The following is a 24220-nucleotide window of genomic DNA, read 5'->3' as shown; positions in this document are numbered from 1 at the left end:
TGGTTTTAGTCATTTTAAAAACCATCTAGTTCTGGAAGTACTGAAGCACAGACATCCACAAAGGTCATTTAAACTGCAACTTAGACGTGTAAATCCAAATAATAATAATTTTGCATCAACCGGGCCTGTCAAAACATTCCATTTCATCTTTGCTGTTTCTCACCTTGTGACCTTCATATCGCCTCCTCTTGTTCATCTTATAAGGCTTCTGGGAGGAGAATGTCGCCATGTAGTCCCCATTGGTTTGAGCGACAAAGGCCTCTTCCAGTGGGTGAAGAGCCAGGCTGGGACATGTGTATCGTTCCTGGATTTAGATGAATGGCCGAAAGAATCCAGAGAGAGAAATTAATTCATGATTTGACCTTTCCTTTTTGTCCCCCAACAGGAAGTGAGCTGCATGTTAACGAGGAGCATTAATTAGATTTACTGAAGGGTGTGTTGTTTCATTTTTTTAACCAACGAAAAATGTGCACAGGCGTTTCAGACTCGAGTGAATTTTTTCAGTGCCAAAACCCACAACAGTTAACGAAACCGCGTTTGAAACAGGTGGGCCACGTATCACACATCATAAAGCACACAGTTGGCTCTGCACTGCGTAACTGTCAAAATGCGCCGGTTTCACAAGGCTCATTACTCAGTCTGTTTCAAATCCAACTTTTTCAGGGATGTACTGTAAGAAAACCTCAATTACTTTATATAGACATTTAAGAGGAATAGAAAAGGAGATCCTTACGTGGTAAATCTGGTTGGAGAGTTTGGCTGTGGTTTGAAAGTCCCAGGCAATCAGGGTACGGTCTGCTGAGTCCCTGCTCACACAGTCGGAGCTGGTTATGAACTCCACACCACCTCTGAGAAACAGGATGTCCAAGGTCTGCTGGATACTCGCTTTGTACAATTTCACCACCTGGACGGCAGCATAAACACAGGCATGCAAATTCAGAAATGCTAATAAATCATGTGCGCTAACATTTTCTATTAATTGCTCGTGTCAAAGATACCTGAATCCCATTTACTGGTACTGGGATTGTACAGTGCTTAACAGTAAAAAGCTGCCATTTTTCTAAACCTAGTAAGAAGTAAAAATAAATTTCACCAAGCTAATAACCACTCTTGTTTGATTGGTGGATGATATTTATAGCTCAGAAACCTGCGATGTAGTGTAGCTGTAGCATAACCCTTAATAGCTGGCCTTATAAAAATGAATATATATTTGCATTGGCTCTGAATTAGAAGTCGACCCCTGACACATGGGTGTTGGGATGGATACGGCCTGGACACACTGATCCTTGCACCTGGTATTTTCTGCATAATTCAGTTAGTTATCTGTGCTGTTTGAGTTGACACCACCCAAAAAACTTTTTGTCCTCTCTAATTGACCTATTTACAGACCTCAGAAGAGCAGGCAACAGTTCTGTCTCTTTCAGTGTTTTGCTGATGGAAATGAATCCTTGTTTTGAGGCGAAATACAAAGTTCAGACAAGATTCTCTTGAAAAGATTATAATCAGCCAATAATGAATGATGAAAAGAATTAAATCAATACTTAGAAAATACAAAGGCGAAAGCCCGACATTCAAAAGGAAGAGTTTTTAGACTTCATTGGGTTTTTTTTTTTTTTTTAAATTCTAATCAGTTTGTTCACAGGATGTTTGAGAACATCCTGAACCCGGAATTGAGCTTTGTTCACATAAAAAAAACACAGGATGCTGAAACAATCTTGCAACTGAACAGCAAGCCCATTTAGAAAAACCTCAGGCTAATGGGAAAATGCTGTGTCTTTCAGAGCGGCGGCCCTTTTTTGTCTAATGGGGTAATTTCACCCCAGAGCGAGAACCGCACAGCCCAAGGCTAACGCTGACACGCCCGCAGAGTGCTCCAGCCAATTTGCTTTGGGCTGGGCTACACTCATACTGACACCTACTGGCAGAAGTGATCCCTGCTGTATTAATTAAAAAAAGCCCTGCAGAGAAAGGACTGTTTCCCTCTGCTTGCTTTGCTGATGGGAGAAAAATCAATGTGGGGGCTCAGCTTCAGAGAGAGAAAACAGGCTTATCACATAAAAGAGTCCATTAACCTTAATAACAATATCAGGCTGCAGCTTCAGGGGAAAGAATCATGAATGCTGAATTTAATTTTGCTTTAAAATGAGGTGACTATCTACAGTTTTCTTTCCTAAATATCTGGCAGCATGGTGGTGGCCTGCATCTCGTCTGTGGATGAAAGGCATGCGCTCAAAGCTTAGCTGCTTTCGATTTAGGAAAGGCCAAATTTGGTGAAGCCATGTCAATAAAACCCAATAAACCGTCTCCAAGGAGTTTGATAAGTTTGACCTTGCTGCAGCGAGAATCCCAGGCCTTGACCACCGAACTGTAACCCCCACACAGGAACGTCTCTGGAATGCTGGGATGCGAGCCCAGACACATCACCTTGAACTGGTTGTCAAACCTCCCCACCTGCTGCCCTGCAGATGAAAAGACAGGAAAGGCAGATCGAGAGGACAAGATCAATGAGTCCTTTTGAATATCGAAACGCCGCCTGGCTCACAAAATGCTATTATACGAAGAGAAATTGCACACTTTATTCTCCAACTCTTCTTCAAATACAAAATTCATCACAAGGAAGCAAACTAGTTCTTCCACAACTATTAAAATTCCAAAAATAATAAAACCATTGACCTACTGTTGTAAAAGACTACAGCAGAAACAAATTGACTTTGTTTCCCTTAAATAAAGGCTTTAGAGTACTAAACTAATGAATTAGGACAAACTGCTGCAGTTTGTTTTATTTGGGAAGCTTGATTGGATTTTTTTTCTGTATTAAAGGTTGTCAAGACTAAACTAAATAGATAAATTTACATATTGTTTCCTCTTTGGTTTGGTAATTGTGCACACTGTGAGGAGCCAATCCCCCTTGTGAAGCAGCCATTAGACATCTGTGCAGTAAAGACTGTGTAATTAAACCGAGACCCCTCCTTTGATGGTAACAAGTGAATTGAGGACTGATGAGAGCTGCAGCCAAACGGGCCGTCAAAAATTCAAGAGGAAAAGATGTGTGGAGTTGATTGTTTGAAGTGTGTGTGTGTGTGTGTGTGTGTGTGTGTGTGGTGTGTGTGTGTGTGTGTGTGTTGTGTGTGTGTGTGTGTGTGTGTGTGTGTCACTTTGGTGATATTCTGACTAAATATGCCTCACGGGTCTATAGACACTTTCTAGCAATCAGATAAAAGCTCTGTTTTTTCTGTCTGTCTCTCATTCATCTTTGACAAAGATCTTGCAGACTGAATCTTTCCTTGTGTGCGTGGGAACATGTGACTATATTGCTCCACATCTGCTGCCAAGCAGGTAGGTAATTTGATTCACGTTCAGTTCCAATTAATATGGCAGCTATAGCGCAAAAAGAAAAACGCCATATAAAACACTGTTATGGCTTTAGGGTGTTTTATCAAAATCAATTAAAAGCGTAAAAAGAAAATGGTGGGTTTAAATGTGATTAAAAGTGACAGGCTAGTTTCCTTGGAAAACAATGAGGAGGGCTACAAAAGGAACCAGACGCAAACACGAACCAGCGGCTCAGGCGATCGCTATGCAAAGTAGAGCAGCTCGGGGCTGACTGGTTCCCCATTAATTTAGCCAACAACCCCCTCCAAAATAATTGAAAGAAAAAAGTCAGCCCACAACAAACTGCACTGCACACCACATACTCTTTTACGAGGGGGTCACGGGCTGTAAACTGCACCGAAAAAGGTCCATATTTGACGACAGGGTGGGGGAACACGCTCCTGACTTTGAACTGCAATAATCCAAAGTTTTAACAACCAATTTCTCTGGGCTACCCCTTAATTAGCTTACTCAGGGTGATGTGCAGGAGATCTGTCACTGAGATTTAAAACTCATGTTTGGCAAGGCGATGAGAACATCAGCCTTCCCCTCACAGTAAGTAGGGCCCTGTCATATTTTAATTAAGCAAGATTAATTAGGCTCCTTTGGAGGGAAGATAAGGGGAAGGCTGCAGTGATCGGTCCCTGCTTCACCATAGTTTACTTTGCAGCCCAGAAAGTGACACGAACTGACATTAAAGTGACAGAGACGTGGATGAGCCTGGTTTGACAGCAGAGGGGGACCTGGGACGTTGTAGATTTTCTCCTCATTAACTGACCCACCCATGTAGGTTGCAAAGCTTGCTTTAAACAGGCATCTCAAAGTAGATATTGGGAGGGAGAAGTCATGATAAACAACTAAAAAACGTGAAAACCACGCCTTGTTCAAAGGGAACATAATGGTTTGGTTTATATGATTCTCAAAGAAGGTGAATGCGCTAAAGCAGATATTTGATAAATATTAAAAATGTTCATCATGTTTAGGTAAATAATGATAATAGAAAAGTCTCTAGGAGGAGGAGAGCAAAAATCAAAACCGACTTGATTAACAACAATCACCATGGCAACTGCACACCTCTACATGTTACGGAAGTTTGTGTTCAGTTTCAAGAGACAAATACTGTATTTATGAGATAAAAACCTCCCAAGTTTAGGAAGTGGTTATGTCCTGTAACAGCACATTGAACTTGGTGAAGAGATCTCGGATCGATTGATAAGCTAGAAGTGGAAAGAATGCCAAATCATCACACTGTATTGAATTATTATCACTTCGCTGCTCCTCTGTGTCATTAAGGGCTGCTGACGCTGACAAACGTTGGAGAATATGCTTCACACATGACAGATATTCAACCCACGATGACGTTTGTTTCATTTCTCTCAGAGGAGAGACGCCTCTCAAAAGTGTCAGTTTACCGAGACTCATTCAGAGGCTGCAGTGCAGGTAAGTGCTTCCAGTTAAGATCCTGCAGTTCCTGTCCTAGGATGTGCAGCGCTTCAGCCTTTAGCTCACATATATTCTTAACATTCATTAGCACGTTGATACATCACATCCTTTGTTGAGATAAACTCCTGCATGTAATGTTACAAAATCAGTGTTCTGCTGCTCAGAATGACCCACAGCCACTCAGCCACAGTTCTTTTTCTCTCTGCTCCCCACTGGACTGGCACAGGCTCCAAATTGCCTGTAGGTGCAACGGCGAGAGTGAACGGCTGTGCCTCTCTGTCGGGGCTTTGATTAATTGTCTACGGTGTGCTCCTGCCTGCAGGAAGTCAGCTGGGATCAGCTCCAGCGCCTGTGGTCCTCTAAAGGATAAGCAGGTATAGTAAATGGATGGACGTGCACAGTGCTGGTGCACACAGCTTGCAGGTCATTCGTGTAAAAAAATGAATTCATGACAATAGCGGGTGTTATTCTGCAAAGCATGAGGTGGACGTAATATGTGCTGATTCTACATGAGTGCTGGTTCTTCCTTTGTGGGTGTTTTTTCTTTTCTGTTGGAAACCTTCCATTCCAACAGTGCCGGAAGGGATTTGGACAGAGAAGCCAAGACCTGCTCACACAAGCACACGCTGACATGTCCACCTGTAGCAGCCCGTCATGGGCATATCTTATTCTGCCAATCAGCCAGGGAAGACGCTGACAACAGCTGCCACTTCACACTAGAGCCCTCCAGATGAAATTCATTTATTCCTCTCACCCACTCCTGCTCTCCCCGTTGGTCTTCATCTGAATTCATCCTGCCTCTTTCCATTCCTTTTTGCTGCGCTCTCCCTTTTCCTTCTCCTGCAATATGCTTCTCTCGCCCGATACACTCCTCTCCCTCTCCCGATTGCTTCTCAGCAGTGACACACCGTTTGCGCTCCGCTGGGAGCGGGTGGAGGATTTTACAAATTAAATTGGATGCGGAAACAACTGAAAACGCCGGCAAAGAAAATGGACCCGCACGCTGTTCCGGATGCTTGGCCTCCTCTCGAAATCCATTTTCTGTAAACACGGCCGCTGCCGCAGCATTTGGTTATGTGACTCTGCGGTCAAGCATGGGGATCAATGGCTCCTCTTCCCGGCAGAGAGCATAAAGATGACATTCCCCCTCATTAGAGAGCCACATCAGCGTCCCATCAGTCTCTGTAGATATACTGTACCAACAGGGTCTGCTGCAGAGATGTTGTAATCTGTGCTAGTTTTTAGAAATTACTGCACTTCAGACATTGTTAGTTTTGTGAAAGCAAACAATGAATCATATTTTAGTGATATAAATCCCTTAGTAACTTAGCTTTCATTATGGATGCCACTTGGGTTTCATGTCTTGTTAAACTGAATATTCCTGTATGTGATTAGAAATGTCAGACACTTCAGACTACTTGTATTAATAAGTAAGAACCCCTCTGCACAGCCTGATCCTCAGATATGATGAACCTACAGATAATAAAGAGAGTGTTTTAAGAGAGCACAGAGAGGGAAAAAAGCACAGAAGAAAATTGAGGGTACAAATTGCTCCCACAATTTATTTGTGTATTTATTAGACCCGTTTTTTTGGACGTTCCTTTTTGACCATTAGGTCCTGCAGAGCAGCCAGCGCTCATATGCAGAGATATGAAGATATGTGTTTGTCATCCAGGTTGTCGAGGATCCACCCTGTTAGCTGTGTGTTGCATCTTTCTCTTCTGCTGGAGTTTCATCAACTTTTCTCTCAGCTTTTTTTTTTACTTTCAAGGTGGACGTCTTCAACGGTAGATTCCATTTCCCTACTGTGACAGCTGACTTTGTATTTCTGTTTCATCTGAAGTGGAAGACTGTGTGGGAAGTAAAGGAAAGCGAGATTTCTTACACTTCACTCTGCTGCGCTCCCTCAAATCTCTCCTCCAGCTGTTCTCATGTACGTCTCTCCTGCCGGCCACCTCTGCCAGCTTGCCTCCACCTCATCTAAGTTTTCCCAGGACTTTCATTAGTACTCTTTCTTTTTCAGCTCTGCATCTCCTGGATGTTTTTTTGAGCCATTTTCTGGTCTTCGAGCGACCCACTGGTTCTCCTAAAGGTCCATTCCAGAAACCACAACTCAACAACAATCCCATTTTGAAGTCTCTCCCTCTCTTAAGCAGTAGTTCAAATACCTCGAGTATAGACCCATCTGTGACTTATCTTGCTCTGTCTGTCCAAGACATTTCCACTGGTGGACGACAGTTTGCAGAAACATTCAAGAGACTTATTTTCAAAGCCTCATTTCTTTCTTATATCTTTACTATGATGCCAGAGTTTTTCGATCTATTAAATATAGATTTTAAACCAACTTTTATAATTGAAGATGGACTCCCCTCCTCCATGAAGAAACCGAGGACCTATCTCAACAGCAGCCCCGTGCCACCTCCTGCCATTTTGAGATAGGTGGAAGGAATAACTCTGTTCTCTCTCTCTCTCCCCCTCTCTTTCTCTCGGTCTCACTCACTCCATCCCGTGTTTATTATTGACCCCCTTCCTGCAGCTGCCTGTGCATTTAATGGGTTGGCCATGAAATTATCTGTAGGCTTTATCGGCAGTATTGACTGACATGCTGAGAGCGAAAGTGCAAAGAGCAGCACGTCATCACAGCCATGTGTTGACCCAAAAGATGTTGTTGCCACAGGGGCTTTAAAACAAGGTTTGTGGTCCATGTGCTTATCCTGGTGGTCTGTTTGTAGCCCATTCTGGAATGAACAACGTGCTACATTTGTTTCATGTTCTATAAGTGGACAAGACAACAGATCCAATTACAATGCGTATTAAGTGTAATGCACCGAGACAACCTGCGCTGTAACAATGTACACCATCAATCAAATGCCAGCCCATAATTTAACAGCCTGATGGCACAACTGTAGATTTCTTTGAGTTCACTTTGAATCAAACTTTGTTAAATACCTCTGAACTATTTCAAAGGTATTTGAACTAAGACAAATGCAAATTTTCCAGGTCAAGTAGGGTCAAGCGTAAATAAAGTACAATTTATGCAGTTATGAGGTTTTTTGGTCCATAGCAATTTAGACTCACTCCAGGCATGAATTACCGACTGCAGTGCCTACTGAAAATTTGTCTTGTTTTTCCCCCAAATACGAACAATATAGTTAAAAAAAACTTGCAAAAATCAGCACAGAAGAAATGAGAATTAGTTTGGTGCAGTGGTATTTTGAGATTATTGTTTTCATCAGATCAGTCTGAAATGTTGCTGCTCACCCGTCTCCACGTCTGTAATCACAGCCGTGTTGTCGAACGAGCCTGTAAGAAGACGCCGCCCGCAGGGGGTCCAGCAGGCATCTCGCACGGCTCCCGTATGGCAGGTGTAAGCTCTCAGGCATCGGCCGCTCTCTGCTCCATCCCAGACCTGCCACGCATGGAGACTTCACCTCAATCCAAGCAACAGCAATTGATTTTAAATGCACAACTGTCAGACCACACAGGTTTTAATGCATTTAGTTCAAACTGAGACTAAAATAAAAGAGCAACATTTTATCTTACACATTTAGACAAACTCCCCACACCTTTTGTGACTGAAAGAGATAGAGTCTTTCTAGAGGAAGAATGCGCTGTATCCTCTGGCCCTGAAAGTCCTTCTGCGAGAATGAGGCACTGCGAGTGACCTCTGCCTCCCTTTCACATAGAATCCTAGCTTTCTTCACCTGAACTCAATTGTTATGAGGTGAAATCAAATGACTAGCGAATGCTGCTCCATTTTTGCCATTAGATCTACACAATCAGGCCTATTTGTTGAATTTGCAAGGGAAAAAAATCTTTGAAGATGAATCCATCCACCTTTGAGTCTGCCTGTGAATCAGTTCTATTGTTTAGGTGTTCTATTGTCACAGATCAGTCTGCTGATTATGGAGACAGCAGTGTACAAAGCTTCTCTTTCATCAGATGTGATTGTTGCAAGTGCGCCAAAATCAGACCCTACAGAAAAGTTATGAATGAATTGTTAAAACTAATATTGATTTTTTTTTTTTTTTTTTTTTTTTTTTGGCAGTGGTTGATGTTATGGTGTCTTAAACCAGCATTTGGCTCACAGATGAGTGGGAGTAGAATTCTCAGAGAACAAGAAAGAAAACTTTCCATAAAACTCCTGCAGAGAAAAATGGCTGGTGGTCCTGTGCCTGCTGGTTCATTACAGTAATGACAAAGTCATCTTTTGTTTAAAATCCTTGGTCGCGACTGGGCCACAGAGGAACTTTGAAGACTAGTGTGAGGCTCTGCAGATCCCTCCACGAGCCTCTCTTAGTGTTTCATTATTAAAGCTGTTTCCATCACACAGCATAAGAAAGTCAGCCCAAGCCATCTCTCCTACAAGAGCCAGGCTGGGGAGGGGGCTGCTGCCGCATGGAGGGGGGTTGTCGTATTAATGTGGCAGGCGATGCTTTAACAAACAGATGCCGCAGGAGCCACCGGGGAGAGCAAAGAGAAGAGGGAAGAGCTGCACTGTTAATTGCACAAAGACAAGAGTGAAAGTGAAGAACTGATTACGTGCATTTCTAAACATTCACCAACAGATTGGGGAAACACTGCCATCTCAAGGTAAATGGAGAATCCGCTCTCTAAGTCACTCACACATCCACACAGACTGAAAATGTTGAACATTGGTTCAGCCTTTTCTTCATATCACTACAGCACAACTTGAAAACAAGCCCCTGTAATAACCCTGAGCAATGTTGGGCTTCTGTCAATGAACACTTGTTTGTTTGCATCCCCTCCAATTTCACCATTCACTTAGCAGACACACAGAATGGATATGTGCAAATGACTCAGTGGGCTAATCAGCTTCCTAAATGACTGGTGGTAATTAAAGCTAAATTGGTATTCGTGTTATCAACTTAGAACCTCGGCCTCACACCTGCTGTAGCCATGGTGACGACAGCTGCAAACACGCTGGAATAATAATAGCGTGACTCTCGCTGTTCCTGCGAGGGAGGGACAGAGAGGATGAAGGTGGGGACAGTGGCGCTGGGGGGGACAGTTGTGAAGATACACATAGACTGGAGCATTAAGACTTCACAGAGCAGGGCTCCTGTCTCTTCACACACAGAACAAAGAACACCACAATGCATGCAGCCTCTTAATAATTATGCAATCAGGTTTGCTCATTCAGAATGGACAATGTTCAAAGAAAACATGTATTTCAATTTACATATGTTTAAAATGAAAGGAATGAACACTGCAAAATAACCAATCCAACATTAACAATGAATAAACACATAGGTGAGACGGTATTTCAAAGTATAAAAACACATTAGCATTGCCTTTTTCTTACTGGTGGCAGTAGCAGAAGTGTTACTAATACAAATAGCAGCATTGCATTTTAGGTACTTGTAGTTTTTTTTTAGTTCATTATTCTCCAGAATGATTAATATCTCAGTTGAAGAGAGATATTTGCATTTTTGGAATGAATATTTAACTTCATTCAACTTTAACTAATAAGTAATCCTGATAAGGACCTAATCCTATTCTCTGCCACTTAAGCAGAAATCTCTAGTGCGTGATTAGAGTATAATAAAGTGGTGCAGCAGGGCTGAATATGTTTTAATAAACACAGTAAGGGCGTGTGTGTGTATGTGTGTTTTAAAGTTGCTTTGATATTGTTCCATTTGATAAACCCTGTAAATTGCCATGAAATCAAGGAGATTTCGGATAATGAAGATATCTTCAGGGTTTAAATGAAGTGCAGGTCCTCCGGTCTGCATCGCTGCAGCTAGCTTGGTAAACTGGAGAAGAGCACAAACATAACTGAAATCTGCTCACCTTATCTGCACCATCTTACACAAACTGCCAAACCAGGCAGCCTTAGTGCTGCAATTGTATAATCATGCAAATAAACTCATGCATTAATTATTCTGAGCCCTCTTGGGATGCTGGTAGAATGCATGTTGTCCTTCTGGTATGGTAACATTTAGCTGCTGGCGAGGCACCCACATGACCTGACCTTTAGGATAGGGAAATCAGGGGTTGTTTCCCTGCTATGAAATAAAAAACTGCTACTGAATGAATATTTATATGTGGGGGGGAAAACCTGTTATGGGAGGCACAAGAAAAAAACCTGATCACAGCTTTCAGCTGAGTGGATGAAACATACCTTAAATGTTTTGTCCATGGAAGCAGACAACAGCAGATGACTAAGATGAGGTATTGGACTCCATTGCAAAGTGTTCACAGGACCCTGGTGACCTCCCAGGCTCATGAGAAGTTTTCTTGGTATCCCAGCTACGCCACGTTTTTCATCAATATAGTGTCTAATTCGCTCTGAAACGCCTGACAAAATCGGGCTTTCTGTTGTTTGATTGCTTTTGGATTGCTCTCCTGTAAATTTGGAGTCCTCCATGGCTGCGACGGTGCCCAGTCTCTGCCTTTTAGGCATGTAAGGTCTGACACCAGATAAGTCACTGCAAAGTCGTTTGGATGATTTCAACCTATTATCAGATCTTTGTATGATGTGAGGAAGCCTCTGCAGGGATGACAGCCTTCCCTCAGTTTCACCTACATTCAGAGGTGCCCTAGAATCACTACAAAGATGAGTTGCTGCTGTGTTGTCACAGCAATATGGTGACGCTAAGTTCAAAGGCTGTGAATGGCAATATAGTGAAGATGTGTTTCCTTTTGGGATAGTTTTATGAAAGTCCTGCGCTGATCTAGCTGCCTGAGGTATGAAGCTGTGAAGACTTGGTTCTACGCCAGAGGACTTCCACGCTGTGACTTGCTGCTTTTCATAACAAGATTCAGTTTGAGTAGACGTCCTGGCCATGTTTAGTTCAAAATTCTCATCTTCTGATTCTGAATCTTCATAGGCAACTAGCGAAGACATTTTCTTCCTGTTGAAAATTAGAGGGTAAAAATGAGTTTACTTTGTAAAATTGCGCTGCTAGAGTGACACTCAGTGGTTATTTAGTGTGTTGCACCGATGTGTTAGTTACTTTAGAAAAGCTTCAGCATGGACTTCAGCCATGAAGTGCACCGATAGCGAATTTTGGGAAGGTATTAGGAATTCTTGAAGTTTGATTCATTAAGGTGAGAAAATAGTTCAACAGCATTTTCACAAGATGATTTAAATGTCCCTAAATACTAATCAGTTTTTGTCTCAAACAGTATCTCATCCAACGCCTCTTTAATTTCATAGGAAACAAAGTAATAAATAAGATTTTTTAAAAAAAAAAACCCAAAACAATTAGATTAGCATCCAGGCATCTTAGCCATACTCCTATTTTATAGTTTATTTTTCTGACGTCTTTAAAGCCATTCAGACAGTTCACAAAGAGAACTTGGAACTACTGGTTATCATTTGCTTCCTACGATTAAGCCATTACACCTCAATTATACCTTTAAACACAAGCTGGCATACGAATAATGAACAAAACATGCATCTAGCTACAACCAATTCTAAGAAAAGGACAGAGAAAAAAACAAGAAGATGTAAATTTCAGTTGACTAAACCATGAAAGCAATCTTGTTTAATGGTTGTACCTGTCTTTTGGCGAGGGGTTCCACGCCGGAAGTGTTTCAAAAACACAACAATCTCAAAATCCCGACAAAGCATTTCAGATTAAAAGCATCGTACCAATAAGTACAATTACTCCACGATGTGTTTAAGACTTTAATCTTTTATTATGAAATTTTCAGCGGAAAACAGAGCGAGTTCCACAGTCAATGGTCCGATGTTTCGGAATATTTTATCTAATGTAACCACTTTATGACTACGTCACAAAGCCTGTATGTATAAAATTAAATTAAACGTAATATCATGTGTATCAGGTTTACTATAGGAAATGTACCACGCTGCCCATTTGCGTTAATAGACAACACCAGAACACCGGACCATTAGAACAATCTTGTTTTCGGGGAATACATTGGGCTAAACACTGCCTCAGATAGGCTGATGTAAGTTGAATGAGAAAGCTGTCAGCTGTGTGTGTACAATACTGTTTGGTATGCGTGTTCTTTAATATTTCTTTAAAAATCGCATCCGCGTAAAGCGATTCGCGATCAACGTATGTTGCATCCCTCCACAAAAAGCAGGACAACACGTGTCGCTTGAGCTGTATTTCGTGATTAGCTTGATAAGTAGCCAAGTTAGCTCTGGTATGTTCACATATGGTCCTCACAACTGCTGTTGAAGGAGCTGCAATGTATCGTTATAGCCTCCATAATCCCGTTTTATCCTTCCTTGACGGTCTTCTTTCATATGCAACTTCTATATGAATTGTATTATGTGTTAAATCTTTAAATTGTTTAACATTTTGTGTCATTCAGCCAATGTAAAGAGGATGGCCGACAGTCCAGACTTTGAAAGAACCATGAGTCCCCTGGAACTGTACGAGAAACTGACAGCACAAGGAGACCAAGTCAGGGCTTTGAAAACAGCCAAATCTGACAAAGTAAGTACTACTGAATTAAACAAAATATTTATTTGTCTTCTTACCTCTTTAATTCCAAGAACAACCTACCTAACTCATCATTTTCATTATTTGTGATGTCCCGTTTTAAATTCCAGCATTCATATCATGAAGTTACAAAGTAATTCACTTTTATTATACACTGAAGAGAAATATTAATGCAACACTCTTTTTTTTTTATTCATGAGCTGATCCAAAGGTCTAAGACTTTTTTATGTGTGTCAATGTGCTGGGTCGACAGCAGGTTAATTGCACAGGTGTACCTCACATTGCCCACAGTAAAATGCCTTTTTTTTTAAAAAAAAAAAAAAAAAAGAAAGATTTGTGAACAGTATTTGGGAAATAGAATGAAAATAGTTTTGAATCCGCTCCCTGCTTCTGTTGAAATTCCTCCGAGTGATATCTACTAGCAATGTTTTTGTTTCCTAGGCTGAGATTGATGCTGCCATCCAGTTGCTGCTAAAGATGAAACTGGAATACAAACAAGTGACCGGTCAGGATTATAAAGCAGGCAGTCCCCCCTCAGAAAACTCAGCTCCATTCAATGGGGCAACAGCAGATGGCAGTAATGATGAAGACACAGTCGACCCATGGAACGTTTCCACCACCAATGCCAAAGGAGTGGATTATGACAAACTCATTGGTGAGATGGGATTATTTTATAAGTAATGCATAGTGTAATAATATGACATGGATTATATACAGCAGGTATGAATGTTATATTCTCCTGTTTTTGATTAGTAAGGTTTGGAAGCAGCAAGATTGACCAACAACTAGTGGACAGAATAGAGAAAGTCTCAGGTCAAAAACCCCACCGCTTCCTACGAAGAGGAATCTTCTTTTCACACAGGTCAGCTGATGTAAGATTAGAACAATGTTTTCTAGATTCATATTTATGTTCCATAGTTGGATACTCACCAAATATTTATTGTGTTTATGAAAGCAAATTGTGAAAATACTCTAACTCATTCCAAATGCTCCGCTTTCCACTGACAGAGACATGCACCAGGTCTTGGATGCATACGAGAAGCAGAAGTCCTTCTATCTCTACACCGGCAGAGGTCCATCATCGGAGGCCATGCATGTCGGTCATCTCATCCCATTCATCTTTACCAAGTGGGTTATTTGCTCTGTAAACGTATTTATTGTGAGGATATGAGTGAAGGATCTGTCATGTGGATACATGATGAGCCTTGCAGACTTCTGCAATGTTCATAAATGTAACTCATTTTTCCCTCTCAGGTGGCTTCAGGATGTTTTCGACATCCCTCTGGTGATTCAACTGACTGACGATGAAAAGTACCTGTGGAAGGATCTAACAATAGAGGAGTGCCACCGCTTTGCCGTGGAGAACGCCAAAGACATCATTGCATGTGGTTTCGATGTCAACAAGACGTTTATCTTCTCTGACCTTGACTACATGGGGTAATCCGATCTTCTAAGCAGGCTCCACATCTTATTTTATTTAGCTTTCATTGTGTTTTATCTATGTTTTAATTTGTGCAGGGCATCACCTGAGTTCTACAGGAATGTGGTGAAGATTGAGAAGCATGTAACGTTTAACCAGGTCAAAGGCATTTTTGGATTTACAGACAGCGACTGCATTGGTAAGTCAAAACTAGCAAAAAAAAAAAAAAGCTTGAAGGTTATTTGCTGTATTTTGTGATTCCAAGTGGAATATTTTGGCTCTTCATCTTTTTTATTTTTGCTGTCATTCCAGGAAAGATCAGCTTCCCAGCCATCCAGGCAGCACCGTCCTTCAGTAACTCTTTCCCACAGATTTTTGGAAGTAGAAAAGATATCCAATGTCTTATCCCCTGTGCCATCGACCAGGTTAGGAAAATATTTCTGTGACAAGCTGATACAGCCTGCTGGTGTCATGTTTAACCGTCGTGCTCATCTCCTTCATGCAGGATCCGTACTTCAGGATGACCCGAGATGTTGCTCCGAGGATTGGTTACCCCAAACCAGCGCTGCTGCACTCCACCTTCTTCCCTGCCCTGCAGGGGGCACAAACCAAGATGAGCGCCAGCGACGCAAACTCCTCAATCTTCCTCACGGACACACCCAAACAAATCAAAACCAAGGTGCGGCTTTTACTGGTCAGATTGTGTCGCGTGTGACCGCAGACCAATAATTGTGCCTCGCGAAACTGTTCTTTGCAGGTCAACAAGCATGCGTTTTCGGGAGGAAAGGACACAGTGGAAGAGCACAGGAAGCACGGCGGAAACCCTGATGTTGATGTCTCCTTCATGTACTTGACTTTCTTCCTGGAGGATGATGAACAGCTGGAAAAGATCAGACAGGTGAGGGCAGATCAGAGGAAGGGAAAAAATGCTTTATCTTCTGTTTTTCCTCTGCACCTCACCAACATTGACTGTGTTTCTGTTCATTTATTATCCCTGTTTATCATTCCCTCACCTCACTTTCATTCTTACTCTGTCTCTAGGATTATGCCAGTGGTGCTCTCCTAACAGGAGAACTGAAGAAGATGTTGATTGACACCCTCCAACCAATGATTGCCCAGCACCAAGAGCGGCGCAAACAGGTTACGGACGAAACGGTCAAGCAGTTCATGACACCCAGGCCATTAAATTTTAAACACTGACTTCAAACCGACGCCGATGTTGCCCCCGCCTCTGATCTATGTACCAGAAGAAACGTGCAGTTTTCCTTCTTCTGTTGCTTCTTATGTTACCGTGAAAGTGGAAGCTGGACATTTTACATCCAGATTGCACCTACGTGCGAGCAGCATGTACATCTCTATCTTATAGAGTTTATTGTGTCTACAGCACGAGTGTATGTGTCATGAGCCTGACTGCTGGTCTCAGGGTGAATGTTGATTAAAGCTCTGCATTGGAGTCCATATCTGCTCAGACAAAAATGCCTTCAAGCCTTGTTTGTTTACTTGGAAAACATCCTGTAAACCAAAAATTAGTCTTTGTGGTTGTCTACACATGGGACCTTACTCGTTAGATAATCTTGCCCTAGTTACCCTGAGGGATCGGGCACTTCTGGCACAGACATGAGATATCTGGTTAAAAAAAAAAAAAAAGCATCACTCTGAAGAAAATTGGAGCTATCAAGATTGCAAACAGTAAACTACTTAAGATTAAAATCCATTATGTAACTGTTTGTCTGGAATGCACCTCCATATCAGACAACAAAACCACTAAAGTTACTGAGTAATTTGTTGGAAACTTATTGAAAATGTGTTAAATATAATTATAGGGTCACCTTTCTCCATCACACAGATTATGTATTGACTTTGGATTGTGTGAAACTAAAATCAATCCTTTTTTGCTGATTTAGTTCAATTATCATTTTATTAAACCAAATGAAATGTGAAGTCATGTTTTTCTATTTTCTGTGATCAGTAGAATTGGACACAAGGTTAATGCCTGTGGTTCTACTGTTTCACTTTTTAATCCTTGAATATCAGTAAATATTTTCTATTTTTGAGGGAAACTCTATTTCCTTCCTCATGTGACCTTTACCCAGAATTTGATGTTTTGTTCTTCAGCATTTCAATACTTTGCCACACCAATAAAGATACAAAGGTTTATCACATTATACAGTAGTTTATTCATATTAATTGCATGCACACTGATAAGTAACATCGCTGCTTATATAAAACTGTAAATTAGAACGGCACATCAAATACATAAACCCTGACAATGCAAACTACAAAAACACCTTAAAACATTTAAAGCTTTTAAAAATGTTTCTTCAGTAAATAGGGCAACTCTGTGTGCTCAGTTTGCACAAACATTTTGAAATGCGCTTTTAATGCGAGGAGGGAACAACTGCGTGTCACGTGTTCTTGTAATTTACTGTCTCGTGCTGCGTAAACGACTCTAGGGCGCGTGGGGTTTTTTCATATGTATTTTCAGCAGAAGCAACGCAAATAAAACTTTATTGACAAAGTCACACGTTACACACACTATAACTGCAAGACTGAAGGCGAAATAACGACACAACATATCGGTGTAGTCATCAAACTTCGGTACACGCCGACGACATCCAGCTCGATAATCCTGTTGGTTCAGGAGAACCCGCACCGATCCTTCCACAATTTGTCCCGCACCGACCAATGGGTGCGAGGGGCGGACGGTCGTCTTTAGGGGAGTTGTCCTCCTCCAGGTTTCCCGATTGGGCTGCGGCGGAGAAAAAGGCAAACATTCGTCTTCTCTTTTTCCCCCTTTTAACCCCCGCCTCCCAGTCCGGTGCAGAAATAGAACTGCTCTGGCTGAACGAGGCTATAGAGTCGGACACATCATCACAAAAGTCGGTCTTCCAGTTCACCGTTATTCGCGATTCTCTTCTCGCTCAGCATCAGCAACCTCGAAGGAAGAGCTAACCTGCTTGGATCGATACCAAGCCGGGGGTTTTGATTTAGCACTAAATATTCCGGATTCTTCCCCCCTCTCCCAACAAACGACCCACCTGAGGATTTGTAAAGACTCACATTCGTCGAGTTAGCCTGACTTTTAAAAAAAAAATAAATATATATTTCTGAGGGAATGGCAATGGACTTCGTTGCGGGCTGTATGGGAGGTAAGCTAAGGGCTGATGTTAGCCAACTAGCCACGTTAACCAGTTACCTGTTTTTTCCTGCCTAATTATTCAGCCGACGCCCGGATATTTAAGGGCTTAAATTAGGTTCTTTTCCCCTTATCAGCTGTTGTTATCATTAGGTTTAAATGCAGCAGTGTGATGCAAATGAAAGCTGTAGCTGTTACATTTTCTTTCATGAAATGTGGGGGAAAAGAAACCGGATGTAAGTTTTTTCTTTCAAGTTCTAGTGCACCTCCACAGGAGATAGCGGTCTTAAACTCTGCTATCCTGGGACATAAGGTCAAGGTCTTTTCTACCCAACTCTCACCCAATATTTTCTAAGGATAACGTGATCCTTAAAGGAAAACCAATAGACAATTTAGAGTACGTTTTGCATTTTATACGCCACTAATGAATGCATGCTTCACCCCCCTGATTATTGTAAAATCTCTGCTCGTCCTCGTCTGTAGTTTTTGCCCCGAGATGACGTTGTCCATTCCTCATCAGGGAGTGACCGTGCAGACAAAAAGCCTACACATGGAGCCCATGCCTTCCTCTTTGAATAGATGTCTTTTCATGCTCATATTTTCCCCCAGGAAACGCCCCAGTCTAACCTTTTTAGGAAGCTGGTTTATCTCAGATACCAGAACATGTCCAAGATCCACAACAGATCCGTGGCGCTGATATCTTCTGACGTAGACTGTTGTGGTATTTGTTCAGTGATTCATACATGCCCAGCCCTGCTACCTTAACCACAGGGGCCTTAATCTAATTAGAATCTCTGAATTTCAGCAGCAGCAACTGTTGACCGAGGAAACTTAAATATCTTTCGTGCTTTGCATGATCCATAATGACACACAACATATCGGCCGGCATGTTGCTACACCAGATATGAATTTGCCATCCTAGTTGCCGCCTCTGCCTTTTGAATACGACACACGGGCTGTGGCAGCAGGATTGTTTTGGGTCGTTGGCATAAGTTAAAGGCCAGGGCCACTGTACTGTACGTCTGACACGGGTATAGTACTGACGGGCTGTTTGCTTTTGCAGGACGTTCTCCTGGTCCTCAGACACCATGTTTGCACTGTGTGTGCTCCGCTGGGTACACGCTTTGTGCATAAAGCGCTAATTAGCAGATGAGTGATTTCTTATTTTTCACGCTCAATTTGAAACCCTTGTTTTCCAGGTGCGGCTGGTGTTTTGGTGGGACATCCATTTGACACTGTAAAGGTGGGTGTGTGCGTGTTCCACCGTCTTTTACTCGGCGTTAACATCAGGCAGTCGCACCATCCTCCAATTTGCTGTCATTAGCTCATTTGGCAACACTTGACTCTGGATAATGGTTGAAATTGTCACTGATCAAGTTGCCCATCAAATGCAAATTTTTATCAGAATAGAGTTACTCATTTTATTTCACATTTATTTTCCGCTAGTTGTGGCCTTTGATTGCTGCAACTAGATGATCCCTACGTTCCAAGAGGGGTTTATCGAACACGCGTTCTAAAATAATGCAGAACGTTTGAATCCATGTAACGTCACATGTTTTCCTATCATCGCGATGCCTTCAGGTCCCCGGCGGCTGCTTCTGTTTGTTACCGCCGTTGCTAGCCTTTGCACGCCACGCTGACATGCACAGAGATGGTGAATGGTTTGGTTGTAGCTCTTGTGTACTTGTGCTTTTACTGTCGTCTCTCCCTGAGCTGGTGTCCGGGGGAGGCTGTCTTTAACAGCAGCAGTGTCACTGTGTTGTAGATGAGAGAGAGACATAAACAAGCTCTCCATGGAAATGTGACCTAGTAAGTATGGTCAAGGTCTTTTCTTCCCCACTCTCACCCAATATTTTGTCTTGATGTATAGAGATACAAAGCACAGAGGACAGTTTGCTCTTGTTTAACTTCATTCTCCGTAGATGTCCCCCCCCCTATTTTTTTTTCTAATTTTGCACCCCCTTAACTATCTTTCTTTACACCCTGACGAGAACATTTACTGTCTGAAACCTTGATGCCTGTTTATATACGTTTAAGCCTGCAATGCAACCTGTCGTTTACACCTGCTGCGTCCATCTTTGCTCTCTTTGGTCCGTCGGGTTGCTAACGTAACTCTTGTTGTCTGCAGGTGAGGCTTCAGGTTCAAAATGTGGACAGACCCCTGTACCGCGGGACCTTTCACTGCTTCCAGTCAATCGTGCGGCAGGAGTCGGTAAGATTCAGCCCCCCAGTGGACCCCCCCCGTTCAGATTTTTCTTAGATTACGCTTGCAAATGTCACAGCTGTGGAATAATACGTGTGTTTTATTTTCTGCCATGTGCTGCTGACTGCCAGTGTGAATCTCCTCACTGTACAGTGTCCGGTTACGGCACCGTCTCCGAGTCCCGTGTGGGCTAAAAAAAGCTTTAGACGTGCGCAGTATATTTGGTGGCTGCCAGGAGAGAAAATGTCTCGCATTTCTGGCGGCTTTCCAGCGTGTCTGACATCACAAACCCCAGCCAAGATCAATAATTATTATAGAACTGGTTTGTTCTCAGCACTTTATATATCAAGTCATGGAATTAAAAAAAAAAACTGCTGTTCCTCAAACAAATTTCCTTTTTCGTATGAAGATGTGCGGTTTTAAGGTGTTTTTTCAGCGTGTGCTGCAGCCTTCAGCCATTCAGTCTGCTTCTCATGTGAATTTTTGAAATGTGTTTGTGTACCTTCTGTATCGTCCACGTGTTTCGAGCTGACCACGTCAGAGTAGAAATCGACCCGTGAGGCCGGCACTGCCTCCAGAGCTCAGAAACAGGATTTTGTGGAGGCACAGATCTGAAACGGGTGGCTTCCAAGCGCACAGCGGCTGCAACTTTGTGAAGTGGAAGAACAACCAGGACTCTGTCCCAGAGCTGGCTGTCCACCCGCACGGCAGATGTGGGGAAAGCGTCCTGTTGAGACATGACTCAGGGGTCACTGGCAGCGCTGCACTAATCTGAGCTGGAGTTTGTACAAATGGTCCGATGTATATCAAATACTTCAAGGGAACCTGAGCCAGAGCTGTCAGGACCTCAGAGTTCACCTTCCAACAGATACATTTTCATTGTTATGCTGATGACATCCAGCTTTATTTATCCATGAAACCAGAGGAGACAGAGAAGTTAGTGAAGCTCCAGTCCTGTCTTAAAAACATAAAGTCCTGGATGTCTTCAAATTTCCTCCTCCTTAACCCAGGAAAAACTGAGGTCATGGTGTTTGGTCCTGAACCTCTCAGGGATAGATTGGATCACATGATCACTCTAGATGGTATCTCATTAACATCTAGTCTCTCTGTGAGGAATCTAGGAGTAACTTTTGATCAAAATCTCTCCTTCAACTCACACATTAAAACAGTCTCTAGAAGTGCCTTTTTTCACCTGAGAAACATCACAAAGATCAGGAAGCTGCTGACGCGGCCTGATGCTGAAAAGTTAGTCCATGCATTTGTTACTTCTAGGCTGGACTATTGTAATTCTTTATTATCAGGGTGTCCAAACAACTCTTTAAGAAGCCTCCAGGTGATCAAAAATCAGATCAGACAGAGTTCTGACAGGTATTGACAAAAGAGATCACATGACTCCTGTACTGGCATCGCTTCATTGGCTGCCCGTTAAATTTAGAATAATTTTTAAAACCCTTCTTCTGACCTATAAGCTCCTCAGAGGCCTAGCTCCATCCTACCTGGAGGAGCTAGTGATACCTTACCAGCCCAATAGACCGCTCCGCTCTCAGAATGCTGGTCTACTTGTGGTTCCCAGAGTTTCCAGGAGTAGAATGGGGGGCCGAGCATTTAGCTACCAGGCCCCGCTGCTATGGAACCAGCTCCCTGTCCAGGTACAGGAGGCTGACTCCATCGCTACTTTTAAGATCAGACTTAAAACCTTCTTCTTTGAAAAAGCTTATTGTTACTAATTCTGTAGTTCCAGTTACTATCATAGACAGACAAATTATCATACTTAAGGGGTCGTCTAATCGTTAGGTCACATCTTAGCTATGCTGCTATAGGCCGAGGCTGCCGGGGTCCGGAAACATGATCACCTGACAGGCCTCTGTCACCCACTGGGTCATGGTCTCCTCTCCTCTCCTTTCCTCCTCCTCATCAAGCAGACTAGATATGCTGATTCCTGTGTAGTTTTTCTGCTCCCCCCCCCCTTATTCATTTACAGGTATCTCCTCTCCTCTCCTCTCCTCTCCTCTCGATTTGAACAGGACCCTAAACACACAGCTAAGGTCCATGAGTGGACGGTAATCCAGTCTTTCTTCTCTCTGTAGATGCTCGGGCTCTACAAGGGCATCGGCTCTCCGATGATGGGCTTGACCTTCATAAACGCTATAGTTTTTGGTGTCCAGGGCAACGCCATGCGCCGCCTTGGCTGCGACACGCCTCTCAATCAGTTCCTGGCCGGGGCCTCTGCGGGAGCCATCCAGTGCGTCATCTGCTGCCCGATGGAGCTCGCCAAGACACGCATGCAGCTCCAGGGGACCGGTGAGAAGAAGTCCAAGAGGAAGTTGTACAAGAACTCCCTGGACTGTCTGGTCAGGATCTATAGGAAGGAGGGCTTCCGAGGCATCAACCGCGGCATGGTGACCACCTTGATGCGCGAGACGCCCGGCTTCGGCGTGTACTTTCTCGCATACGACTTACTGACGCGGTCGCTCGGCTGCGAACCGGAAGACCCCTACATGATTCCAAAGCTGCTGTTCGCTGGCGGAATGTCCGGCATCGCCTCCTGGATCTCAACTTACCCCGTGGACGTCATCAAGTCCCGCCTCCAAGCAGACGGGGTCGGCGGCGTCAACCGGTACAGCGGCATCATGGACTGCGTGAGACAGAGCCTGCGCAAGGAGGGCTGGAGGGTGTTCTCCCGCGGACTCGTGTCCACCCTGCTCCGAGCGTTCCCGGTGAACGCCGCCACCTTCGCCACGGTGACTCTGTTTCTGTTGTACATGCGCGAGGGACAAGAGTGCAGCATTCCGAACTCTGAGCTGCAGCCGGCGCAGCTGCAGCCTCTGCAGCCGCCTTCGGAGAACATGCAGGCCATCGCGCAGCAATGAGGCCAAGGGCTCCACACAGCTGTCCACACTGAGCGAGGGCAACTGCTGTCTCTATCTGCACCTGCAGACACGTGTAGTATTTAACTAATATATATGTATGTTGAGATAAACGCTCACTTTTGTACACTTTTCCAGTCATTTAGGCGACTCGACACTACCAGAGTTTTGCAGACGTCTCGATCCAAATAATCTCTGGCCACTTAAGAGTATGTGTGAAATATATACTAGCAAAACAAACAGCATGGGCTTCTGGCAACTGCTCTGGTGGTCGTTAATGATTAGCATAAAGGTCTACAAAAAGAATTCTGGCAGCCATTTATCTCTGCACGGTCTCTTTTACGTCAGGGTTTTTTTGGGGGAGCTGGATTGGTCAACCTCTCCATCGATTAATCAGGTTTTCTTCTTTTTTGCCACAAATGTGTCGGAACACAATAAACCCTATGAAAATACACATGCACGTTCTTTTCATCTGATCGCCTCCTGTTTGTTGTCCCTGTTTAAACTGTAATTAAAGCTTCAAACTTGAATTCACTCCTGTCACTGAACTCATGAACATGTTTTTCTTTTGAATTGTGAGCAAAAAGGAAGCAAACTTCTTTGTTTGCCCTGGACTCAGATGCAAAAGTAAACGCAACACGCGTTTGCATCAGGAGTTTAGTGTCAGCATAAGCTGATGGCAAGGACATCCTGGCAGACATAAAACGAATGTTTCAAATCAAATCTCCATTTATAAGGAAAGGCTGGCTGCACCCAGCAGGTATTTAAGATGTGTTTATATATGTGTATATATATATATACATATATATATGGTTATACACCACATCTTATCACAGATTTTCTGATGTTATCTATGTAAAACTGGTCATTGGTGCTGTAATTGAGGTTTTTGGTGTCTGGAAGTGTGAAACCATAACACTAGCCTTAAAAAGTTTAAAACTTCGAAGGATCGGATTCTGTACTGCTCGATTCTGTCTGACTTCTGACCTTTATGAAGTTAAGTAATCCGTTCGCCATGCAGGCAGGTTTAGGGGGAACTACACCGTTTCAAAAAGAGAAGTTAAACTCTAATGTGTGTGCAAGGGCTGTTGAAATATTGACTTCTATTCTATTGAAGTCTATGTACATAGTCTTTTATGTATTGAGGTATTTGTAAATACAGGTGCTCAGATCTTCAGAATAATCATGTTTTTGATGCCTTGTTTTCCTAGATGTTTGCCTAAAATGATTTTTTTGCCTGTAATACAGCTGCATGCATACTGTAAAGTTTGACATAATAAAACTTACAAATAAAGCTGTTTACACGTTTTCTGAGTTTAAAAATGTTAATGGGAA

General features: G+C 42.9%; 3 protein-coding genes across 9 annotated transcripts in view; 2 read left to right on the top strand and 1 right to left on the bottom strand.

Moving 5' to 3' along the window:
* wdr25 (WD repeat domain 25) overlaps positions 1-12404 on the bottom strand; it is a 29228-nt gene extending 16824 nt beyond the window's left edge. The window contains exons 1-6 of one of the 2 annotated variants that reach the window (XR_008946649.1): positions 12343-12404; positions 10961-11693; positions 8077-8224; positions 2329-2459; positions 734-904; positions 164-304 (exon numbers count right to left, since the gene is read on the bottom strand). Coding sequence is in view for 1 of the 2 variants with exons in the window: in XM_057011904.1 (XP_056867884.1) it covers positions 164-304; positions 734-904; positions 2329-2459; positions 8077-8224; positions 10961-11686 (1317 nt within the window). In the remaining variant the exon portion in view is untranslated. The remainder of the gene's footprint in view (positions 1-163; positions 305-733; positions 905-2328; positions 2460-8076; positions 8225-10960; positions 11694-12342) is intronic. The other variant, XM_057011904.1, reaches the window with a different exon arrangement.
* Positions 12405-12623: 219 nt separating this feature from the next.
* Positions 12624-16155, top strand: LOC130513214 (tryptophan--tRNA ligase, cytoplasmic). Of its 3 annotated transcripts, none has more exons than XM_057011907.1 (11): positions 12624-12756; positions 13129-13253; positions 13701-13914; positions 14013-14121; positions 14268-14387; positions 14514-14696; positions 14778-14878; positions 14992-15104; positions 15185-15358; positions 15437-15577; positions 15721-16155. In XM_057011907.1, exons 2-11 carry the CDS (start codon positions 13143-13145, stop codon positions 15877-15879), a joined length of 1425 nt encoding a protein of 474 aa, XP_056867887.1. In that variant the 5' UTR covers positions 12624-12756; positions 13129-13142; the 3' UTR covers positions 15880-16155. The 3 variants fall into 3 exon arrangements, with proteins under 3 accessions (XP_056867887.1, XP_056867885.1, XP_056867886.1); XM_057011905.1 differs by having other exon boundaries at positions 12730-12804; XM_057011906.1 differs by having other exon boundaries at positions 12750-12957.
* A 1168-nt stretch (positions 16156-17323) lies between these two features.
* LOC130513222 (mitochondrial basic amino acids transporter) lies at positions 17324-24179 on the top strand. 4 transcript variants are annotated; one of them, XM_057011921.1, is made up of 5 exons: positions 17733-17828; positions 19015-19058; positions 19581-19624; positions 19944-20027; positions 22106-24179. In XM_057011921.1, exon 5 carries the CDS (start codon positions 22106-22108, stop codon positions 22886-22888), a length of 783 nt encoding a protein of 260 aa, XP_056867901.1. In that variant the 5' UTR covers positions 17733-17828; positions 19015-19058; positions 19581-19624; positions 19944-20027; the 3' UTR covers positions 22889-24179. The 4 variants fall into 4 exon arrangements, with proteins under 4 accessions (XP_056867903.1, XP_056867900.1, XP_056867902.1 ...); XM_057011923.1 differs by lacking the exons at positions 17733-17828; positions 19581-19624 and adding an exon at positions 17324-17445; XM_057011920.1 differs by lacking the exon at positions 19581-19624 and having other exon boundaries at positions 17452-17828.
* The last annotated feature ends 41 nt before the right edge of the window (positions 24180-24220 follow it).

This window comes from Takifugu flavidus, chromosome 16 (assembly GCF_003711565.1).
Source record: "Takifugu flavidus isolate HTHZ2018 chromosome 16, ASM371156v2, whole genome shotgun sequence".
NCBI classification, from domain to species: domain Eukaryota; kingdom Metazoa; phylum Chordata; class Actinopteri; order Tetraodontiformes; family Tetraodontidae; genus Takifugu; species Takifugu flavidus.
The sequence above is the reverse complement of the archived record's forward strand: the minus strand, read 5'-3'. Positions and strand labels throughout refer to the sequence as shown.

What these genes read in the sequence shown, in the direction of transcription:
- LOC130513222 (XM_057011920.1), top strand. Translation starts at nt 17,795, where the DNA reads ATGGCAATGGACTTCGTTGCGGGCTGTATGGGAG. An exon ending in CGTTGCGGGCTGTATGGGAG is followed by an intron (nt 17,829 to 19,014) that starts GTAAGCTAAGGG and finishes CTTGTTTTCCAG; the next exon opens with GTGCGGCTGGTGTTTTGGTG. An exon ending in CAATCGTGCGGCAGGAGTCG is followed by an intron (nt 20,028 to 22,105) that starts GTAAGATTCAGC and finishes TTCTCTCTGTAG; the next exon opens with ATGCTCGGGCTCTACAAGGG.
- LOC130513214 (XM_057011907.1), top strand. Translation starts at nt 13,143, where the DNA reads ATGGCCGACAGTCCAGACTTTGAAAGAACCATGAGTCCCCTGGAACTG. An exon ending in ATCCCATTCATCTTTACCAA is followed by an intron (nt 14,388 to 14,513) that starts GTGGGTTATTTG and finishes TTTCCCTCTCAG; the next exon opens with GTGGCTTCAGGATGTTTTCG. An exon ending in TCTGACCTTGACTACATGGG is followed by an intron (nt 14,697 to 14,777) that starts GTAATCCGATCT and finishes TAATTTGTGCAG; the next exon opens with GGCATCACCTGAGTTCTACA.